The sequence below is a fragment of the Podarcis muralis genome, chromosome 10, assembly GCF_964188315.1.
Source record: "Podarcis muralis chromosome 10, rPodMur119.hap1.1, whole genome shotgun sequence".
NCBI classification, from domain to species: domain Eukaryota; kingdom Metazoa; phylum Chordata; class Lepidosauria; order Squamata; family Lacertidae; genus Podarcis; species Podarcis muralis.
In genome coordinates this window covers 74010765-74033617 of record NC_135664.1, presented here as the reverse complement: position 1 = coordinate 74033617, position 22853 = coordinate 74010765, and the positions used below count along the sequence as shown (strand labels likewise).

The 22853-nt window shown below is 46.2% G+C and overlaps 2 protein-coding genes across 2 annotated transcripts in view; one reads left to right on the top strand and one right to left on the bottom strand.

The window, feature by feature from the left end:
* The window catches only part of LOC144329035 (uncharacterized), a 32050-nt gene extending 9427 nt beyond the window's left edge, over positions 1–22623 (bottom strand). The window contains 3 exon segments of the mRNA XM_077935477.1: positions 21038–21201; positions 21203–22215; positions 22383–22623. Of these exon segments, the coding sequence (XP_077791603.1) occupies positions 21038–21201; positions 21203–22215; positions 22383–22496 (1291 nt within the window). The 5' untranslated portion in view covers positions 22497–22623.
* LOC114604845 (uncharacterized) lies at positions 4394–15152 on the top strand. Its single transcript, XM_077935458.1, is given in 5 exon segments — positions 4394–5050; positions 5252–5333; positions 6359–6445; positions 10888–11691; positions 11694–15152. Coding segments are annotated over 5 exon segments (1608 nt in total). The 5' UTR covers positions 4394–4885; the 3' UTR covers positions 12164–15152.
* Positions 22624–22853: the final 230 nt, after the last annotated feature.

Below are 22853 nucleotides of genomic sequence, written 5' to 3'. Positions count from 1 at the left end.
TTGGGGGAGGGATTTGGGATGGTGGGGGTGGGGTGAGAGGAGGATGTGCCGGGAGGGGAGGGAAAGTTTTGAGCGGGTGGGGGGGAAGGAGGGGAGGAACCCCCCCCCCCGTCTTCCTTCTGGGATCAGGAGAGCGGGGGAGGGGCTGATCCCGACAATCCAACAGCGAAGTCACAAAATGAGTTCTGCATGGAAATCAGATCAGACTCCGAGTTCGTGTTTTGGCAACATGACAAGTCTGTCATCCGGGATGCCTGGCGATTCCTGCTCCCTGGCCAGCCTGAGAGATCATTGGAAAGGGCGGATTTCTTGACTCCAGAATCCATCACCGCAGACCCGTTTCATTCAGGCATAGAGATCTGCTCTTTGGACCAGTCTGCTTGCATCATGGTGTTATGGTAAAATCTGGGTGCGAGGCTGCTCTGCCACCCAGCTCGTCGGACTAAATCCGCGGGTCCCTGCGGAGGAAAATGAGCTCAGCCGGAGACAGGAGCAAACTGCAGAAGATCCAAGTTTATTGCGCAACAGGTTCAAGGCGAGATTGAACAGCGAGAAAGGGGTGACATGAACTTTTGAAATTTCCCTCCATGTCCCAGAATACAGTGCAAAATACATCCCAGTTACATCATGAATACATTAAGAAGAGGCTGGGTTACACAGATTACATCATGAATACTTTAAGAAGAGGTTGGGTTACACAGGATTAACATATGGAGGAGGGAGGGGGGAATATGCAGAGCTGGAGATATGCGCAGATAAGCACATCCTGAGTACTGGTGATGAGAAGACAATGGTCCATGTACTGGCATTGCCCGGAGGAAAGGCTTGTCAGAGTGATTTGACAGGATTAGGGTCTTGACACCTTGCTTGAGGGATTATGGAGGACAGGGGAGGTGTCATGGAGTCCTAGAGAAATTGAGCAAATTGGCAAGTTGATTTTCTATGAATTTTATAGATTTTAGTCCCTTTTGACATTGACAATTGGAAATAAATGGATATATTGTAGCGAAGAAGAAGGTGAAGAAGACATGCCCCCCCATTCCGTATCAGTGGGGATCATCAATGGATCATATGGATCATCCATGATGTCATACCCATCTCACGTGGGGGGGGGCCCTCAGGAAGAATCTCCTGCCACGTGACGGGGGTCAGACAGGGCTGCTGTTTTGCTCTCCTTACTATTTCAGCTCAGCTTTTCCTGGCAGAAGTTACATTTCATCAAGAAATGGGTGGATTCATTGAGGAAACGGGGCTACGTTGTAAAGAGGCAAGTGTGTATACTTTGTTACCACCCAGTGAGTTGTGTTGCAAAGGCCATTTGCAGAACGGCTCCTATTGTATCACCTGTGGCTACATGCTGGAGTTTGGGTCTTTTTGCGGAAATGTGTCTGTGTAAATGCACTTATCCCCATGCATTTATAATGGCATGACATTACTGTAAATCCCATGAAATCCACAAGCACCAGAACCATAAGCCCACACGAAGCAGCCCTTTATCTCTGTGTTGTTGGCTATGAAAAGCTGTATGTCCAACGACAACAACATGTACAACAAGAACAAGAACATTGTCTCTGGGCAGCTTCCAAAAGAATAGAAGAAAACATGACCCAACATGAAATACTGTATTAAAAGCTTCCCGATACGGAGCTGCTTTTAGGCATCTACGGAGGTTTGTCTCCTTGACATCTGGTGGGAGGGTGTTCCACAGGGCAGTCACGACAACCGAGAAGGCCCTCTGTAACCTCACTTCTCGCAATGAGGGACCTGCCAGAAGACCCTCGGAGCTGGACCTCAGTGTCCGGGCTGAGCGATGGATGTGGAGACGCTCCTCCCCTTCTACTGGGCTGAGACCATTTGGGGCTTTCAAGGTCAGCGCCAGCACTTTGAATGGTGCTCGGAAATGGACCGGGAGCCAGTGAAGATTTCTTAGGACCCGTGTTCTGGGGCCAGCTGTTCAGCTGCTGTCCAAAACTGAATGTATCCGTTGCCGGAAATAATCCATAAACCTCTCCTACTCTGCCTTCTCGGGATGCCATTGGTACGCGATGCTCCTGCTCTCGGGAGAGGGAGAGTCGTGAGTTGGGTGCGCTCAGCTTGCCAAGGGCTAAACAGAAACGAGCTAGATTCCTAGACAGGAAAGTAAGACCGGGGGGGGGGGGGCAGGGTCCTCCAGAGCAAAAGCCCAACCCCTCCCTTTCCTGCAAGAAGTCGGGCGTGTGGGGGTCCCGTTGGTTCGGCTCTGCAGAGGCTGCCTGGGGGGGGGGGGCGCCTGCTGGGATCCGGTGAGTCTCCTCTCTCCCAGGATAGGGCCCATGGGGAGAGCGGGGGGTCCCAGCGCTGCATGGCGAAAGGGGGGCAAGTCAGGGTCGCAGGAGGGCGGCAGCTCTGCTCTTCCTTTGCATGGATGCGCTGCTGGCCCCTTGGGTCCATTCAGATGTATGGATCAGTCCCCTTTTATGACAGAGGTTGGCCGCGGATGGAAACATTCAGACATGAAATATACCCTGGTCCCTAAAACCTCACCTGTGCAAGGAAGGAAGGAAGGAAGGAAGGAAGGAAGGAAGGAAGGAAGGAAGGAAGGAAGGGCGGCAGAGAAGAGAAAGCGCTTCCTCTTGCAGGGCAGAGTAAAACCTGTGGAACTGCCTCCCACAAGAGCCAGGGAGGCCACCAATCAAGGTGGCGTTAAAAGAGGAGGAGACCAATCCGTGGAGGAGGAGGAGAGGGCGATGGGGGGGGGGTTCCTCTGCTCTATGGGGCAGCCCTATGGCCTGATCCTGCAGGGCTCATTTTCTCCTCCAGTGCTTAGTTCCTCCAGATGCAAGTGTGTCCTCTGAGATTGCTTGGGGTTGAGCTAGATGATCCTTGGGGTGCCTTCCACCTCTATAGTTCTATGAAAGCACCACTGGAGGTCTCACAAGCCAAGGCACTGAGAGCAGGAGAGGTCCTGCTGGAAAGGAACCAACCAGTGCAACTGTTTTAAAAAAAGGAATCCAATGTGTTTGTTGTGGGGGGACTCAGTGGAGAGGGGTAGACCCATGGATGCCGCCTTGATCTTGGGGAAAGAGGTGGGAGAGAAATGCCATTCATAAAGAGAGGCAGCCCAGCCAATCATCTGGCTGCTGCATTTTGGACCAGTTCCCAAGTCGCCTTCAAGGCAGTTCCACACAGAGAGCGTTGCCACCATCCCATCTGGTGCAGAGAGGACCAGGGCCATGTCTTCTCTGACCCAAAAGGTCTGTGGCGTGGGGAACTAGCCTGAGCTGGACATGGGCCTCAAGCGACCATGATGGACCCAGGAGTGTCCTCAAGTATTCATGACTGGGGAGGGGGCATGTTAAGCAATGTAACATCATCATCCTTATTGCTTGCTCCCTGCCCATCACCCGAATTTCCAAGAGCAGATTACAAAATTTAAAAAACAGCAATAAGAACAGTTGAAAACACATTACACACATAGAAAGGCGAGTCCCACTTCATTTGCTTTTGAGTGTTGTTGTCCTTTGACCCCACCCACATGTCATTTGGCCCTCAGGAGTTAGCCAGATAAGGGAATAAATGTGCACTGAATGGGGCTGAGCAGGAGAGCAACTCTTGAGGAACCCTGAGTTAGGACCCCCACTATAACCCAATGCTCAGATAACACTCAGTACAAATGAGTCACTTGTCAATCACAGTTCTGACTTCATTCCTTGACTGAAAACTCTGAAAGGCAGGAGCAACCAGGCTGATTCATCTCTCAGAAAGACCAGCAGTTCCCTGCACATTTTGCATGGTCACTTTCCCTCTAGGAAGGTTGGAGACTTACTGTATTTGTCTCTCCATAAGACACACTTTTTCCCTCCTAAAAAGGGGAAATGTGTGTGCGTCTTATGGAGGGAATGCAGGCGGGAGGCAGGCAGAAAACACCCCCAAGAGCTGCACATACGCTCCGCGCGGCTCTTGCAAGCTTTTCCCAGAGGAGGGAGGAGGAACTGACGCGGCCAGTCAGTCCCTTCTCCCTCCTCGTAGAAAAGCCCGCAGGAGCCGTGCACCCTTTAAAGAGCGTGCGGCTCTTGCTGGCTTTTGTGGGAGGTGGGGGAAGGGACTGAGGGGCTGCCCCTCAGTCCCTTCCCCCACCTCCTGGAGAAGCTCCCAAGAGCCACACTCCCTTTCACTAGCCGCGTGGAGCATGTGTGCGGGGCTCTTGGGGGCTTCTCCCTCCTGGGGAAAAGCCTGCAAGCACCACACACACACTCCACGCGGCTCGTGAAAGGGAGCGCTGAGCAGAGCCTGGGATCCATACAGGCTCTGCTCAGTACTCCCTTTAAAAATGTTTTTTTCCTTGCATCCCCTTCTAAAAACTAGGTGCGCCTTATGCTCAGGTGCATTTTATGGAGCGAAAAATACGTTTTCCTTCTCCTTTCTAAAGAAACCTCAAGAGTCTGGGTTGTGGTGCAGTCCAGAGCTGGCTCTTTCAAGACTCATACATGCTTCCTCACGGAACATTTTTCTCTTCCAGGCAATATGTCAGTTTTGTAACAGAACGATGTATTCGGTTTGTAGAATTTCCTAGCACCTCTGATTCCGACAGACAGAACTTGGCAGAAGATCAAGGGATTCCTTCATCTCTCTTGGAGGCTTCCTGAGAGCACAGATGGATGAGGAAAACTCAGCTGGCCCTGAAGCAGGAAGAGACCATGCCATCAGAACTGGGAGCAGTGGGGGATTCTGGGAAAAAACTGTGCAGAAGATCCTGGGTGAGGAGGACACCCTTTGCTCAGAGGTGCAGAGCCAGCAGTTCAGGTAGTTCTGCTTCCAGGAGGCCAAAGGACCTCGAGAGGTTTGCAGCCGACTCTACAACCTTTACCATCAATGGCTGAAGCCAGAAAGGCACACAAAAGCTGAGATGCTGGACCTGGTGATCTTGGAGCAGTTCCTGGCTGTCCTTCCACTGGAGATGGAGAACTGGGTGAGGGAATGCGGAGCAGAGACCAGTACCCAGGCAGTGGCGCTGGCCGAAGGTTTCCTCCTGAGTCAGGCAGAGGAGAGAAAGCAGGCAGAGAGAAAGCAGGTGAGAGAGACTTTCCTATGGATACTCCAAAGGGGCTCCGAACTTGAGTAACAATATCTGAAAAATCACTATTAATATACCATCCTTTTTTTGGAAAGCAGCCATTGAATATTATCAGATTGCCCTTCAGTTTTTGCCTCTGTCATTCCTTTTCTAACTCTTCTTCATATTCTCTGTTTTGAATCTTTGTTGCTATTTTAGAGACAGGATCTGTTTGCAGAAATGGGCCCAGATTCCTCTGAGACCAAAAGGACTCCATTGGACACCAGAGAGAGGCTGCTGGGTAAGGAAGGAGTCCGTTCTCCGTTTGGTCCCTTTCTGTGGATATCAAAACAAATCCATGGGTTCTTGATATATATTTTTTTTGGGGGGGGGGAGGAAGACACCAAGAGCACCAAGGAGGGAGATGTATTTTTTAACCCAAATAAATTATAAAATGGGTCCAAATGTCCAGATGCACTCAGAAGGTGAGACCTTTTTGGGAGCAGCTGCACTCCTGGTTTCCCAATTACCTCTGTCTCTTGCAGGTGACCAGATGATGCCAGCAAGACCTCCTCTTCCATCTATTCCTGGTGGTTAAGGAGAAAAAATGGCTGTGGAAGCAGCCCAGGTAGAGGGAGGGAGCCCTGTGGGGAAGGGGGCTGAGGGGTGGGGCAGCCAGGGTGCCTCTGGCCCCCAAGGAATGTCTCTCCTCCTCTTGGCTTCTGTCCAAGCTTCTCTGAAGGCATCTTTGTCAAGGGCAGCCTAGACAGAAGCCAAGAGGCTGGGAATGCCATTCGAGAAGCTTAATGTGCTGAGAATAAGGAACAGCCACCTTGCCTTAACTCACCTTCTGAAGGTCAATAAGATCATTCATAAGTCATTGTCGTTTTATTTCTAGAGTTATCATTGAATGCTATGATAGGCTTCTAAGCAGTTCATCAAGCCTCAAAAATAGTTCCCAGGAATCACCTATCTTGTCGCATCAGTTGCACAATGGGGTTTCCCCACCTTCTCCTCCCTCCATTCCCCCAGTGCACTTCTTGAAGTTGTCTTTAGGGCATCAGAAGGGTCTCCCCCCCCCCCAAGAACAGCACATGGGGAGCAGAGAGGGGATCCTTCCATCTGGCACAGACAGAAGGATTTTCAGAACACAATGTAGAGTTCTACCCATTTACACAGAGATTAATGTCCATCACTAAATCACACAAGAAAAGAATTCCACTAAGACATTAAAAGCAGCACCCACAATTAAAACGTGCAGCAGGACCTCATCATTTCTCTCTTAGGGTCCAGTGTGCTTTGAAGATGTTGCTGTTCATTTCACAGATGAGGAATGGGCGTTGCTGGATCCAGACCAGAGAGCTCTGCATAAGGAAGTCATGGAGGAGAATCATGGGATCGTGGCCTCTCTCAGTAAGGCTCCCTTGTGGATCCTAATCTCTCTTTGGAAATTCCATGCATCTCTCTCTGTGATAAGCCTCCCTGGTTTTGAGGGGGCTCTACAGGGCCACTTGCAGCATTTGGGATTCTAATACCCCTTAAACTCACCTTAAATGGAGGGCTATCAACTGTTTTGACCATGGACATGATCAAGCCAGCATAGACCTTGCTGAGAATGGAATGGGAACATGCTGGGAATTTGAGGTTAAGAAAGCACATCTTTGTTTGACACTGTCCTGCCTTGTATTGCCCAAAATCTTCCTGACACATAGCTTGTGGAAGGCATTGAGGGGTTGTTTCTGATGGTTGTAATTGTCCATGACTCACTTCACAAAGCAGCTTGCTCAACACACAATCCTGATAGACCTTCATCTTGGTATTGAACGGTTAGCATCCCATTCGCCCATACTCTTTTGGAGAGGTGAGCCATTGCCGTAACTGCCTCACCAGTACACTTGTCCAGGTCAGCATCAACGAAGAGGTTAGAATCATAGAATCATAGAGTTGGAAGAGACCACAAGGGCCATCGAGTCCAACCCCCTGCCAAGCAGGAAACACCATCAGAGCACTCCTGACATATGACTGTCAAGCCTCTGCTTAAAGACCTCCAAAGAAGGAGACTCCACCACACTCCTTGGCAGCAAATTCCACTGTCGAACAGCTCTTACTGTCAGGAAGTTCTTCCTAATGTTTAGGTGGAATCTTCTTTCTTGTAGTTTGGATCCATTGCTCCGTGTCCGCTTCTCTGGAGCAGCAGAAAACAACCTTTCTCCCTCCTCTATGTGACATCCTTTTATATATTTGAACATGGCTATCATATCACCCCTTAACCTCCTCTTCTCCAGGCTAAACATGCCCAGCTCCCTTAGCCGTTCCTCATAAGGCATCGTTTCCAGGCCTTTGACCATTTTGGTTGCCCTCCTCTGGACACGTTCCAGTTTGTCAGTGTCCTTCTTGAACTGTGGTGCCCAGAACTGGCCACAGTACTCCAGGTGAGGTCTGACCAGAGCAGAATACAGTGGCACTATTACTTCCCTTGATCTAGATGCTGTACTCCTATTGATGCAGCCCAGAATTGCATTGGCTTTTTTAGCTGCCGCGTCACACTGTTGGCTCATGTCAAGTTTGTGGTCAACCAAGACTCCTAGATCCTTTTCACATGTACTGCTGTCAAGCCAGGTGTCACCCATCTTGTATTTGTGCCTCTCATTTTTTTTTTGCCCAAGTGCAATACTTTACATTTCTCCCTGTTAAAATTCATCTTGTTTGTTTTGGCCCAGTTCTCTAATCTGTCAAGGTCGTTTTGAAGTGTGATCCTGTCCTCTGGGGTGTTAGCCACCGCCCACCCCCCAGTTTGGTGTCATCTGCAAATTTGATCAGGATGCCCTTGAGTCCATCATCCAAGTCGTTGATAAGATGTTGAATAAGACCGGGCCCAAGACAGAACCCTGTGGCACCCCACTAGTCACTCTTCTCCAGGATGAAGAGGAACCATTGATGAGCACCCTTTGGGTTCGGTCAGTCAGCCAGTTACAAATCCACTGAGTGGTAGCATAGTCAAGACCGCATTTTACCAGCTTCTTTACAAGAATATCATGGGGCACCTTGCCAAATGCCTTGCTGAAATCAAGGTAGGCTACATCCACTGCGTTCCCTTCATCTACCAGGCTTGTAATTCTGTCAAAAAATGAGATCAGGTTAGTCTGACATGACTTATTTTTCAGAAATCCATGCTGACTATTGGTGATCACAGCATTCCTTTCTAGGTGCTCACAGACTGTTTGCTTAATTATCTGCTCCAGAATCTTCCCTGGTATTGATGTCAGACTCACTGGGTCATAATTATTTGGGTCCTCTCTTTCCCCCTTTTTGAAAATAGGTACAACATTTGCCCTCCTCCAGTCTGCTGGGACTTCGCCTGTTCTCCAGGAATTCTCAAAGATGACTGCCAGTGGTTCTGAGATCACATCTGCCAGTTCTTTTAATACTCTTGGATGCAGTTCATCTGGCCCTGGAGACTTGAATACATCTAAACTAGCCAAGTATTCTTGTACTATCTCCTTAGTTATTCTGGGCTGTGTTTCCTCTGCTGAATCATTTGCTCCAAATTCTTCAGGTCGGGCATTGTTTTCTTTATCGGAGAAGACTGAGGCAAAGAAAGCATTGAGGAGTTCAGCCCTTTCTGTGTCCCCTGTTTGCATTTCACCATCTTCTCCTCTGAGTGACCCCACTCTTTCTTTGTTCTTCCTTTTGCTACGAACATACCCATAAAAGCCTTTTTTGTTGCTTTTAACCTCTCTAGCAAGCCTGAGTTCATTCTGTGCTTTAGCTTTTCTGACTTTGTGTCTACACGTGCTGGCTATTTGTTTGAATTCTTCTTTGGTGGTTTCCCCCCTTTTCCATTTTTTGTACACATCCTTTTTTAATCTTAACTCAGTTAAAAGTTCTTTAGATAGCCACCCTGGCTTCTTTAGGCACCTTCCATGTTTCCGTCTCATTGGTATTGCCTGAAGTTGTGCTTTTACTATCTCCCTCTTAACAAACTCCCAGCCATCATGAACTCCCTTTCCTTTTAGTATTACTGTCCATGGGATCTCACCCAGCACTTCCCTAAGTTTTATGAAGTCGGCTTTCTTAAAGTCAAGAAATTGAGTCCTAGTATGCTTGGCTGCTCCTTTCCGCTGTATAGTAAACTTCAGAAGAGCATGATCACTCGTGCCTAATGATCCTTCCACTTCTACCCCACTAACCAGGTCATCAACATTGGTTAGGACCAGATCTAAAATGGCTGTTCCTCTTGTTGCTTCTCCCACTTTCTGGACAATGAAGTTGACTGCAAGGCCAGTGAGGAATCTGTTTGACCTTATGCTCTTGGCTGAGTTTGACATCCAACAAATATCTGGGTAATTGAAGTCCCTCATTACTACTATCTCCCTTCCTTTTGCATGCTTGGCCATCTGTTCCAGGAAGGCATCATCTATGTCCTCCGATTGGCTTGGGGATCTATAGTAAACTCCCACAATGAGGTCCCTTTTATTCTTCTCTCCTTAAATTTTGACCCAAATGCTCTCACTTTGGCTTTGAGGTTCTAAATCTTGGATCTCTTCACAGGTATACACATCCCTGACATATAACGCCACTCCTCCTCCTTTCTTGTCTGGTCTGTTTCTCTGAAATAGATTGTATCCCTCCATTTTTACATTCCAATCATGGGACTTATCCCACCAGGTTTCAGTGATGCCTATTATGTCATATTTAGTTTGCTGTACCAAGAGCTCAAGCTCATCTTGTTTATTTCCCATGCTTTGCGCATTAGTGTACAGACATTGAAGTACATTAATCATTCCCCCGTGTCTCTTATTTAAGGATTTTTTCCTCCCACCACTAGGTCTGCGTGCTGTTTGCTCCATTCGGTCTATGACATTTGGATGATCATCTTCATCAATTGATAGACTCCTACCTTCAGGAGCACTGTCTCCCTCCCCCACATTAGTCAGTTTAAAGCCCTGCTGATGAGGTTTCTGAGATTTTTTGCAAAAACATTCCTCCCAACCATTGTGAGGTGCAGCCCATCGCTTGCCAGAAGTCCATCTTCAAGAAACTGCAGTCTGTGATCTAAGAATCTAAACCGTTCCTGTTTACACCATTTGCGAAGCCAGCTGTTCACTTCCACTATTTTTCCCTCTCTCCCTGGGCCACGTCGTTCAACTGGGAGGACAGATGAGATGACAATTTGTGCATTTAATTGCTTCAATTTCCTGCCCAGAGCCTCATAATCTCTTTTGATCTTCTGGAGGCTATTGCTTGCAGTGTCATTGGTTCCCACATGAACCAAGAGGAAGGGGTATTTGTCAGGTTGTTGGTTTCTTAGGTAGACACAATCATCCACCACCTCCACTGTCTGAAACTCGCATGGTTCTAGGCACATTTTGCAACAGGGAATGTCATAGACACGAGCAGTTTCCGAGCTCTGCTGGCAGAACCTAAGATTGCGGATTAAAACTGCAGAGTGGAAGGAAAGGAGGACCTTTTTCTTCCTCTCCACTTCCAGCTACTCTTTGAAGACTGAAGGAGAGACCTTCTTTAAAAATCAGGGGGGTGGGCAGGGGAAGGACTAGACCATGTGAAAAATGAGCATATTATTTTAGCTGCTGTTCATTCCTTTTCGGCTTTGTATTTTTGTCATAAGAGAGTGCATATGGACATTCAATTTTTGAGCCCATAACCTAGGTTTAAGGTCCTCTTTATGTCCTAGCTGTCCTATCTCTGTTTCTAACACTGACCACCTCTAGTGTGTGGTCAGCAATGTTGATGCATGGAATTCTTCCTCTATCACAAGGGTTAGAGATCAATATTAAATACAGTGGCACTCCATTTCTTCCTGCAGCTCTAATCCATTTCTTTCTTCATTGCAGGTGGTGATGATTTGGAAATTGAGAGCGAGGACGCCCATGACAGAATCCACACAGTGGAGAAGCCATTGCCACTCTTGGAGTGTGGAGAGAGCTTCAGTCACAGCTCCCATTCGACTACCCACCAAAGAAATGCTATTGGGAAGAAACCCTCTCAGTTCTCTGAATGGGGGGAAACTTTCTGTTGGAATGAAAGCCTCACTTCACAGGAAATAATTCCCACAGGGGAGGACCCACTGAAATACTTGGAATGTGGAAAGAGCTTCAGTAACAGTGCACATCTCATTTCACATCAAATAACTCACAGCAGGGAGAAACCCTATCAGGGCTTGGATTGTAGGGAAAGCTTTAATACAAGCACAACCTTCCATAAACAACAGAGAATTCACAGGGGGGAGAAGCCATTTCAATGCCGAGTGTGTGGAAAGAGCTTCAGTCAGAGCACCCATCTCACAGCCCATCAAATAATTCATACAGGTGAGAAACCCTATCAGTGCTCGGAATGTGGGAAGAGCTTTAATCACAGGGCGAATCTCACGGCCCATCAAAGGATTCACAGTGGTGAGAAACCCTTTCAGTGCTCAGAATGTGGGAAGAGTTTCACTGTGAGCTCCGGTGTCGCTTCCCACCAAAGAATTCATACTGGGGAGAAACCCTATCAATGCGTGAATTGTGGAAACAGCTTCAGTCAGAAGGCAAGTCTCATTTCCCATCAAAGAATTCACAGTGGTGAGAACCCCTATCAGTGCTCGGAATGTGGAAAGAGTTACTGCCATAGAGCCAATCTCACTTCCCACCAAAGAATTCACAGTGCTTGGAACGTGGAAAGAGCTTCTGTAAAAGCGCCCATCTCGCTACCCATCAAAGCATTCATACCAGGGAGAAATCCTATCAATGCTTGGATTGTGGAAAGAGTTTCCTCCAGAGAGCCGATCTCACTTCCCACCAAAGAATTCACACAGGGGGAAAACCATATCAGTGCTTGGAATGTGGAAAGACCTTTAGTCACCATGCCAATCTCATGGCACACCCAAGAATTCACAGTGGTGAGAAACCATATCAGTGCTCCCAATGTGGGAAGAGCTTCACTGTGAGCTCTGGTCTCATTTCCCATCAAATAATTCACAGTGGTGAGAAACCATATCAGTGCTTGGAATGTGAAAAGAGCTTCAGTAAGAGGACCAAGCTCATGGCCCATCAAAGAATTCATACAGGGGAGAATCATAGAATTTTAGACCTGCAGGAGACCCTGTGGTCGTATCAACTAAAGCTTCCATGACACATTGCCTTCAAACTTCTCCTTACAAACCTCCAAGTAAGGAGAGTCCACAACCTTCCAAGGGCGTGTATAATTTGAAGCCATTGGTTTGGGTCCCAGCCTCCAGAGCCGGTGAAAACAAGCTTGTTCAACCTTCCACCTGACAGCCCTTCCTGTTCCTCAGAAGGCTTGGTTGCCCAATGCTTAATTGTCTTGGTCAACCCCCTCTGCACACCTTCCAGCTTGTCAAAATCCTTCTTAAATTGGGGCACCCAGAACTGGACACAGGACTCCAGGTGTGGTCTGAAGAAGGCAGAAGAAAGTGGGGCTGTTACTTCTCTTGATCTGGACACTTGACTTCTTTGGACGCAGCCTAGAATAACAGCCTTTTTTGCTGCTGAATCATACTGTTGACTCATGTTAGTCTAAGACCCCTTTTCCACATGTACTACTGGCAAGCCCGGTATCCCCCATCTTATATTTCTGCAGCAAATTCTTCTTGCCTAAGTACAGAATCTTACCTTTCTGCTTAGTGAAATTTATTGGATGCCTTGATATACCACCTGTTTCTTCAAGAAGCTCAGTGTGGTCTTAAGTCGTTCTCCCCCTCATCGTTTAATCCTGACAACAACCCTGTGAGGTAGGTTGGGCTGTGAAGTCATCACTCAGTGAGCTTCATGACTGAGTGGAGATTTGAACCCAGATCTCCCAGGTCCTAGTCCAAAACTCTTAAGCACTCTACTCGAATGAGACTCTTGGAAAGTGCATGCATGCGCATTTACTTAAAGTTTCAGTGCAATGTCTTGGTGTTTGTATTTTAAATTGGGTACACATGTATCAGAAGAGGCCCCTGCTTGGCCCCTGGGAGGACAGGGGCCCCTTGGGCCTGATCCTGCAGGGCTCACCTGACGCTCTGATGCAAGTGAACCCCCTTTGTCCTTCAGGGAGAACAGGGTTTCCCAAACATGGGTCTCCAGCTGCTTTTGGACTACAGCTCCCATCACCCTGAGCTAGCAAGACCAGTGGTCAGGGATGATGGCTATTGCCATCAAGATCTCCAGGTGGCTCTGGCAAGTGAGCCCAGCTGCGTGTGACCAGAGTGGGGGAATTCCGTCCTGGTGTCACAGAAATTACAAGGGTGCGTGTGTTTACCATCTGACATTATCCCCTGGGTCCAAAACCCCTCTCCCCTCAGTCGCACAAGAACAACACACACATCGTATAAATACAGGAAAACACGGTCTCTGCATTTTATGAATGGAATTTATGGACTCTGTGTTTTATGAATGGGATTTATGAATAACTGAAGCTCACCAATCAAGAGTGCTATGTTTTGACACCTAGCCAATGGGGGAATCCGTAGACAGCTGAAACTCTCTGCAAACCAGCCATTCAGCTCAGCCTTTGCGCGGTTGTCTCAGCACCCTCTTGCTGCTTAGACTATGGGCAACGTATATGAAATGTATCCATTTTGGTTTCGATTGCCTAAAGTTGCTAGAATGTTACAAAGATTGTGTCTGAATGTATCCTTTCAGCTTGACAGCTCAGGGAAAGATACCTAACTTTGCAAATTCATATAATAGCCATTCTTTAACCAATTCTTCCCATTCCAACGCCATTTTAAGGTGAATTTAGGCTTCACCCTCCTCCATGACCCTGGAAGTGGATAGTCACGTAGGCAGTGAGAACAGGGCCTCCTGCCATAATCCCCTGAGCGTGAGAGCACGTACACTTCGCCCCACCTAGGGAGTGACCAAGGGGCAACAACAGACTTCCATAGAAGCAGCTGACCAAGCCAGGTCTTCTGAAAGCCCATCTCAGGAGAAGCCCTGAGCGCAAGGATGTATGTCGATAGTTTAATTGTTCTCTGGGTGGTGGGTACTTGAGAGGTGTCCGGAGATGTATCTGATAGAAGGACGAACTGCTGAACTTGTGTAACCCTTTGATACCCCTCCCCACTTATGACATACTAGTTGTCGCCGGAAATCACCCCCCCTTTCAGTAACATGTACTGCACAAGCACTGCATCCACACGTACACGTATCTCCCCTTCCTAACCCTAGAGATGTCCCTTTAGAGGGCCATCTCTTAAAAGCCTTCCGTAAATAAGGAAGCGCTGGCTTGACCGCTCTCTGTTTTAGCGCTCCGCGCCGCCCTATCCTTATTAAGAGTAGACCGGACGACCAAACTCTAGGTCAAACGGCGACCGCCTCAACCAATCAGCATTGTCGAACAGCGCCCCTTGTGGCGGCCACGCTGGTACTGCAGGCTGCGAGCGCCTGCTCCCTCACCTTTTGACAGTTCTCAATTCATTATTTCCGAGTTCAATGGACCGTGACTGATCTAATCAAAATGTTGCAAGTTGCTTCCGAAAAGGGAAAGTACTTTGAACTTCAGTGACCATATTCTTCACAAATTCACCAAAAATCAGCCGTACCATGGTTTTTCACCGGACCACTTTTATTACACTGCATATTACAAGGACTATCAAAGGGGGGTGAGCTGGGATTGATCGGCCATAATCCTGGAACCGCGCGGTCACGTACACAACGGCCCTTCTCCGGATGGCGGGGCAACCTTGATAACCATCGGGAAGGACTCAGACGAAATGCTATCAGAAAAACAATAAACTGCATACGGTAGTGTATTCCATACAGACTCTAACAAAGGACCCTGACCGGATTCCCCTCAGGGGGCAGGAAGACTTTGCCCTTTCTTTTGCTCCTGGAAATGACTCATGTGGGGGGGAGAGAGGAGGTCTCTGCCAGGTGTCAAGATACTCGGATTACCTGGGTAGCTCCTCCTCGACTCCTCCTGTCCTTTAATAAAATCATGATGTAAATATGATGTAATTCTGGGGGTGTAGTTAAGGGGATTAGTGGTTAATAAAAGTTGGGGTCTCCCATTGTTCGGGGCTTCCATTTTGCTTCACCTTGTGGGCGGTGGGAGTCCTGTCGCGACAGTCTTTTCTAAATAAAGACCGGGCCTACTGGCTGCTGTTTTGCTCTAACTTGCTCTGGTCGGTGTCTTCCTTTGCCCAAGAGAACCCTCGAATTTTCCTTTAACATAGTGAAGATGCTACTTGAAATGTATTCTGGGTGAGGGGGGGGGGAGTTAAAAAGGTTGATGTCACCTCAGGCTCGGGGTTCTTGCTCTATGTGGGAATCTGTTGCGCAACAATAAAGATCGTGGTCTACTGATCGCTGGTTTGCTCCAGATTACAGTGGTACCTCTAGTTACGAACTTAATTTGTTCTGGAGGTCTGTAACTCTTCAAGGTTAGCGGAGTTTGTAACTTGAAGCGTTTGTAACATGAGCTGTTTGTAATTCGAGGTACCACTGTACTTGGCTGGAACTTCCTTCTTTCACTGACCTCACAGACTCATGGGGGACGAGCTGGGCCCTCTCAACCCGGGATTTTCCTTATCACTGGCCATCCCCTTTGAGTATAGGGGTCAATGCCCCTATTCCTCCAGCAGGAGCGATTGTGGGGATTCCATTCAGCTGTGCCGTTCTGAAATGGCAATTCTTCAGCCATGGTGGGAGCAGAAAGGCTAGAAGCTGAAGAGGTTTCCCTTTGAGTAGGCTTTGCTTCGCTTTCTGCTGACCTCAGTCTCTTGGATTGTGGCCAGCTTTCCTCGTCCATTTCCCTGAATGCTGAGCAGTGTTGGATGTGTGGGGAAGCAAAATTCACCCCAGAACTTTTCTGCAGGGTTCCCTTCACTGCGCAGAAGGAAGGAGGGAGGGGGGAACACGTATTAATAAAGGGTCAGTTCTCTGAATGGAGAGGAGCAGAAAGTGGAGTCCCCTCAAGATCAGTATTGGGACCTGTGGCTTTTCAACTTGTTCATAAATGATCTAGACTTAGGAGGGAGCAGGGAGGGGGCAAAGTTTGCTCATGGCAGCAAATTGTCCAGGGTTGTTCAAACAAAGAGAGATTGCAAGGAGCTCCAAAAGGACCTCTCCAAACGGGGTGAATGGGCAGAAAATACAATTCATTGTCAATGAGATTAAAGTGATGCATGTTGGGACAAAAAAACCCTACGCCCAATAATATAATGTACAGGCTCATGGATCTGAACTGGATTTCTCTGTGTGCTCTGGGAGACCAGGGGAGAGGGGAGCTGGTCGCAGGAGGGGGAGTCTCCCTGGATGCTTCAGCAGCCAGCCTCCTCTGGGTCTCCTGGCCCCCTCATCTCCTCCCTCTGAGCCTGAACTGCTCTCTGCCCCAGCCTCTTCCTGCTCACCAAACCCTGTTTCCTCCTCAGCTTGCAACACCTCCCCTTCCGGTCTGCTCCCCTTTCTCCCTCTATCTGCTCATCGCCATCCCCCCACCAGTCCCCAGGATCTAAGCCTTCTTCCCTTGTAGGTCCCCCAACTGGTGCCTCCCCCCACACACCCAGCTGTTCCATGACAGCAAAAGCAGAAACAACAGTAAAATCAGTATGATAGCAGTATAAACTGTGGGCCTCTGGTAGGAAAACTCCCTAGCAGCATGACTGAATAAAAACTTCTGGGACTATGGAAAAATACTACCTTCCCCAAACCCCAGAATAAGGAGGAGCTCTGGGGTTGCCCCATGGGGTTCAAGAGTGAAGATGGGCCCCCCAGGAGACTTCCCTGGTCCCTGCAGTCCCTCCGTTCCCCTCTTGCAATTAGGCTTGGGGGTAAATCACCCATTAACTTACAGGATTATCAGTTTTCTTCAGAATGCTTAGGAGGCAGGGATGAATTTCTGGTGAAGAAGCAGTGCTTGGAGATCATGCGGTGGGGGGATGACAGAGTTTGGTGCAAAAACCGTCTTGCATGCTTGAGTAGAGCAACTCCAGGGCATGGGCCAAGTAGTAGCAGGGTAGGGGCCACGTGCAGAGCAAGTCCCACACTGAGGTAAAAAACACACACAGAGGCAGCAGGAGTTCTTCAGTAATAGTTTACTGAGTTTTCAAAGCATACAGTTCTCACTGGGTCCCCAGTGAGGCACAAAACGTAGCTCCTGAGAGCAAATCCAGTTTCAGCAGTAAAAAAATACAGCATGCAGGATATCTAAGTCAGGCACACAAACCGGCAGAAGGGAGCAAGGGAGGAAAGAGGCTGGAAGGACACAGGGCAATGGAGGTGTGTCTTTCGCTTCCTGTCTTCTGGGAGGGAAGTCAGCAATTCAGCATCTGCAGAGGCTTCATGAAGCAAAGCTTTCTGCCGGCTGCTTCCAGGCAAATGAGCATCCGAGAAAAACACACTGTGATCTGTGGTGTGTTGCCATATCAATTGTTTTTGAAAAGTTATCACAATGTGGTCTAGAAACCGGTATAGGATGAGATTAATAGATCGCCCAGCCCTAATCCTCACTCACCACCAGAAATCCAGATTCACCAACTCCACCTCACTATCAAAAGGTACCTTACATCTAAAATTATACTCACTAGAGTGAGACGTTACCTTCATTATTTCATTACTATACAATTTTACATATAAACAGCAGAACCTCAAATACATGACATGCTTTTAAGATGGATTTCCTGCTGAGTTGAGTTCATTGCTGTGAACAAAAGAGTGGACTCTGAAAGGAACATGTCCCACACTCCATACATCTAAATGGGTTCTCCCCTCTGAGTCCTTAGATGTTCCTTAAACACTCCATTATAACTAAAGCACTTTCTGCAATCTTTCCCTTTAAACAGCTTCTCCTCTTTGAGGGTTGATGGGTTTGTAGGGTGTCAACTGTTAAAGTTCTTCCTGTCCATGAGTCTGTAGATGTAGGACTTCCACTAGGACTGAACCTCTGTCTACTTGACATTTATAGGGTTTCTCTCATGTGGGAGTTTGTTGATGTAAATCAAGGGTTCCACTTGGACTGAAGCTCCTTCCAAACTCCATACATTTAAATGGTTTCTCCCCTGTGTGTCTGCTGAGGTTTTCTAAGGTTTCCCCTTTGACTGAAGCTTTTTCCGCACTTCATTCATTTCAATGGTTTCTCCCCTGTGAGAGTCACATGGTGTCTTCTAAGGCTTGCATTGAAACTGAAGCTCTTTGTATTGATGGAAAAGATTCATAAAGACCAAGCCGGCTTTCTCCCGGGAAGACACTTGTCTGATAATTTGAGGAACATAATTGATATTTTGGAAAAACTAGAAGTGAATATAAACACTAAAGCAGTTCTGATATTTGTGGATGCAGAGAAAGCTTTTGACAATATCTCTTGGAGTGTCATGAAGAAGAACCTACAGGGGATGGGGGTAGGCCAAGGTTTTGAAAATGGTATAGGTGCAATATACTCAGAACAAAAGGCTAAATTAATTGTAAATAATGTGGTGACGGAAGAATTTAAGATAGAAAAAGGGACACGACAGGGGTGCCCAATCTCTCCATTGCTTTTCATATCGGTCCTGGAGGTTCTGCTGAATATGATTAGAAGGGACCGGTTGGTTAAAGGTATACAGGTCGGAGCCAAACAGTACAAACTGAGAGCATTTGCAGATGACTTAGTATTGACGTTACAGGAGCCAGAATCTAGTACTAAAAGGGTTTTAGAATTAATTCAAGAATTTGGTCAAGTGGCAGGATTTAAACTGAACAAGCTAAAAACTAAGGTTTTAGAGAAAAATTTAACACCGATTGAAAGAGAGAGGTTTCAGAAAGAGACAGGCCTGACTGTGGTTAAGAAAGTGAAATACTTGGGGATTAATATGACAGCCAAAAATGGGAACTTATTTAAAGATAATTATGAAACATGTTGGACAGAAGTGAAAAAAGATTTAGAAATTTGGTCAAATTTGAAGCTTTCACTGTTGCGTCGTATTGCTGTGATAAAAATGAATGTATTGCCTAGAATGTTGTTTTTGTTTCAGACATTGCAAATTGTGGACAAGATGGACTGTTTCAAGAAGTGGCAGAGAGATATCTCTAGATTTGTCTGGCAGGGCAAGAAGCCCAGAATAAAATTTAAGATATTAACTGATGCAAAGGAAAGAGGTGGATTTGCCCTGCCAGACTTTAAACTTTACTATGAATCAGCAGCTTTTTGCTGGTTGAAAGAATGGCTACTTCTTGAAAATACAGACATTTTGGATCTAGAAGGCTTTAACAACGTATTTGGATGGCATGCATATTTATGGTATGATAAGGTCAAAGCACATAAAGCATTCAAAAATCATATTGTCAGGAAAGCATTGTTTAATGTTTGGATAAGATACAAGGATTTATTGGAAAATAAAACCCCAAGGTGGTTGTCACCGATGGAAGCGAAAGCTCTGAAAAGGCTCAATATGGAGGCCAAATGGCCGAAATATTGGGAAATTTTGGAACAAGAAGGAGATAGACTGAAACTGCAGAGTTTTGAGAAATTAAAAAACAAAGTGCGAGACTGGCTTCGTTATTATCAGATAATGGAGGCATATAATTTGGATAAGAAAATTGGCTTCCAGGTAGAAAAATCAAAATTAGAAACAGAACTGTTAGAACCCAAAACTAAGATTTTGTCAAAGATGTATAACTTGCTGTTGAAATGGAATACTCAGGATGAAACTGTGAAATCTGCTATGATTAAATGGGCACAAGATGTTGGACATAATATTATGTTTGCTGACTGGGAACAGTTATGGACCACAGGTATGACGTTTACGGCATGTAATTCCCTAAGAGAGAATATTATGAAAATGATATACAGGTGGTACATGACCCCAGTCAAGCTTGCAAAAATCTATCATTTGCCCGATAATAAATGCTGGAAATGTAAAGAAACTGAAGGTACATTCTTTCACCTTTGGTGGACGTGCCCAAGGATTAAGGCCTTCTGGGAAATGATATATAATGAACTGAAAAAGGTATTTAAATATACCTTCTTGAAGAAACCAGAGGCCTTTCTTCTGGGCATTGTCAGCCAATTGGTGTCAAAGAAGGACAGAACTTTTTTTATGTACGCTACAACAGCAGCAAGAATACTCATTGCAAAGTATTGGAAGACACAAGAACTACCCACTTTGGAAGAATGGCAGATGAAGGTGATGGACTATATGGAACTGGCAGAAATGACTAGCAGAATCCGAGACCAGGGAGAAGAGTCGGTGGAAGGAGATTGGAAGAAATTTAAAGACTATCTACAGAAATATTGTAAAATTAATGAATGATAGAATGATGTTGGATAGCAATTAAGGGTTCCCAGCTGTAATGCTTTAAGAGAATATGAAAAAAGGGTTATAATTGGGTTAAAATCTAATGATAAGGATTTGCTGAACCAATGAATTGAAGCGGAATACAAAAAAGGGAGGTATGAGGAGGTCCGGGAAATAAGCTAAAGGAAAATAAGTAATAGAAAATAGGTGTGTTTTAAACTGTTTTTATTTTGTATTTTTCTTTTTCTTTTTCATTTTTACGGTAATATTTCAAAAATCTTAATAAATATTATATATATATATAAAGAAAAGAAACTGAAGCTCTTTCCGCATTCCATGCATTCTTATGGTTTCTCCCCTGTGTGTGTCCGTTGATGTATATTGCGGTGTCCACTCTTACTGAAGCTCTTTCCACATTCCATACATTTAAATGTTTTCTCCCCTGTGTGAATCCGTTGATGTGTTTTAAGGTTTCCACTTCGACTGAAGCTCTTTCCGCACTCAATGCATTTAAATGGTTTCACCCTTTATGAGTCTGTTGATGTTTTCTAAGGTTTCCAATCTGAATGAAGCTCTTTCCACACTCAAATGGTCAATGGCATTTAAATGGTTTTCCCCCTGTGTGAGCCAGTTGATGTCTTCTAAGGCTTGCATTGAAACGGAAGCTCTTTCCACATTCCATGCATTAAATGGATTCTCCCCTTTGTGAGTCTGCTGGTGTAATTTAAGGTCTCCTTTTTGACTGAAGCTCTTGCCGCATGCCATACATTCATATGGTTTTCCCCTGCCTGTGTGAGTCCGTTGATGTGATCTAAGGCCTGCATCGAAACTGAAGCTCTTTCCACACTCCATACATTTATATGGTTTCTCCCCTGTGTGAATCTGTTGATGCTTTCTAAGGTTTCCACTATCACTAAAGCTCTTTCCGCACTCCCTACATTTAAAAGGTTTCTCCCGTATGCGTCCGTTGATGCATATTGCGGTTTCCAATCTGACTGAAGCTCTTTCCACACTCCATACATTTATATGGTTTTTCACCCATGTGAGACCGTTGATGTATTCTAAGTCTGTCACTCTGACTGAAGCTCTTTCCACACTCCATACATTTATATGGTTTCTCCCCTGTGTGAGTCTGGTGATGTTTATTGAGGTGTCCACTCCGACGGAAGCTCTTTCCACACTCCATACATTTATATGGTTTCTCCCCTGTGTGAGTCTGGTGATGTTTATTGAGGTGTCCACTCCGACTGAAGCTCTTTCCACACTCCATACATTGAAATGGTTTTTCACCCGTGTGAGTCCGTTGATGTGAACTTAAGTGTCCACTCCGACAGAAGCTTTTTCCACACTCCATACATTGAAATGGTTTCTCCCCTGTGTGAATCCGTTGATGTTTTCTAAGGTCTCCACTCTGACTGAAGCTCTTTCCGCACTCTATACATTTATATGGTTTCTCCCCTGTGTGAATCCGTTGATGTTTTCTAAGGTCTCCACTATCACTGAAGCTCTTTCCGCACTCTATACATTTATATGGTTTCTCCCCTGTGTGAGTCCGTTGATGCATATTGCACTGCCCACTCTGAATGAAGCTCTTTCCACACTCCATACATTTATATGGTTTTTCACCAGTGTGACTTCGCTGGTGTAATTTAAGTTCTGCATTCCGCCTGAAGCTCTTCCCACACTCCATGCATTTAAAAGGTTTTTCACCCGTGTGAATCCGTAGGTGTGAACTTAACTGTCCACTCCGACAGAAGCTTTTTCCACACTCCATACATTGAAATGGTTTCTCCCCTGTGTGAATCCGTTGATGATTTCTAAGGTCTCCACTCAGCCTGAAGCTCTTTCCGCACTCTATACATTTATATGGTTTCTCCCCTGTGTGAATCCGTTGATGTTTTCTAAGGTCTCTATTATCACTAAAGCTCTTTCCGCACTCTATACATTTATATGGTTTCTCCCCTGTGTGAGTCCGTAGATGTGAACTTAAGTGTCCACTCTGATGGAAGCTTTTCCCGCACTCCATGCATTTAAATGGTTTTTCCCCTGTGTGAGTCCGCTGATGTATATTGCGGAATCCTCTCTGACTGAAGTTCTTCCACACTCCCTGCATTGTAATCCTTTCTTGTCCATGTAAATCCGCTGATGTGTTCTAAGTTTTCCACTATCATCAAAACTTTTCCCACACTCCACACTTTTAAATGGTTTCTCCTCTCGGAGTCATTGATGTGAGCTATGTGTCCTCATTCAATGAAGCATATCCCACATTTCACACATTTTAATTTCTATTCCTAATGAAACGAAAGGTGCCCCATTCCTTGGAATTCTGAATGTCTTCTCCATCACCTTCTTCAGAGTGGGAGGAAAGGAAATCCTGTTTGGGTTTCAAGGAAGAGAACAAAGGGAAAGAGAGCACATCAAGCGCCATTAGCCCCTTCTCTTATATCAACATCTCCTACATTCCCCTGCCTCCTACCCATGTTCCCAATTTTTTGGAAATGAAAAAGCAATGTCATCAAATGATAGTAATGCAGCAGCAACCTTTCATAATCCTCAATCATTGTTAATAAAGCAGCATGATCTTGGAATACAGCCTTTTCAAAT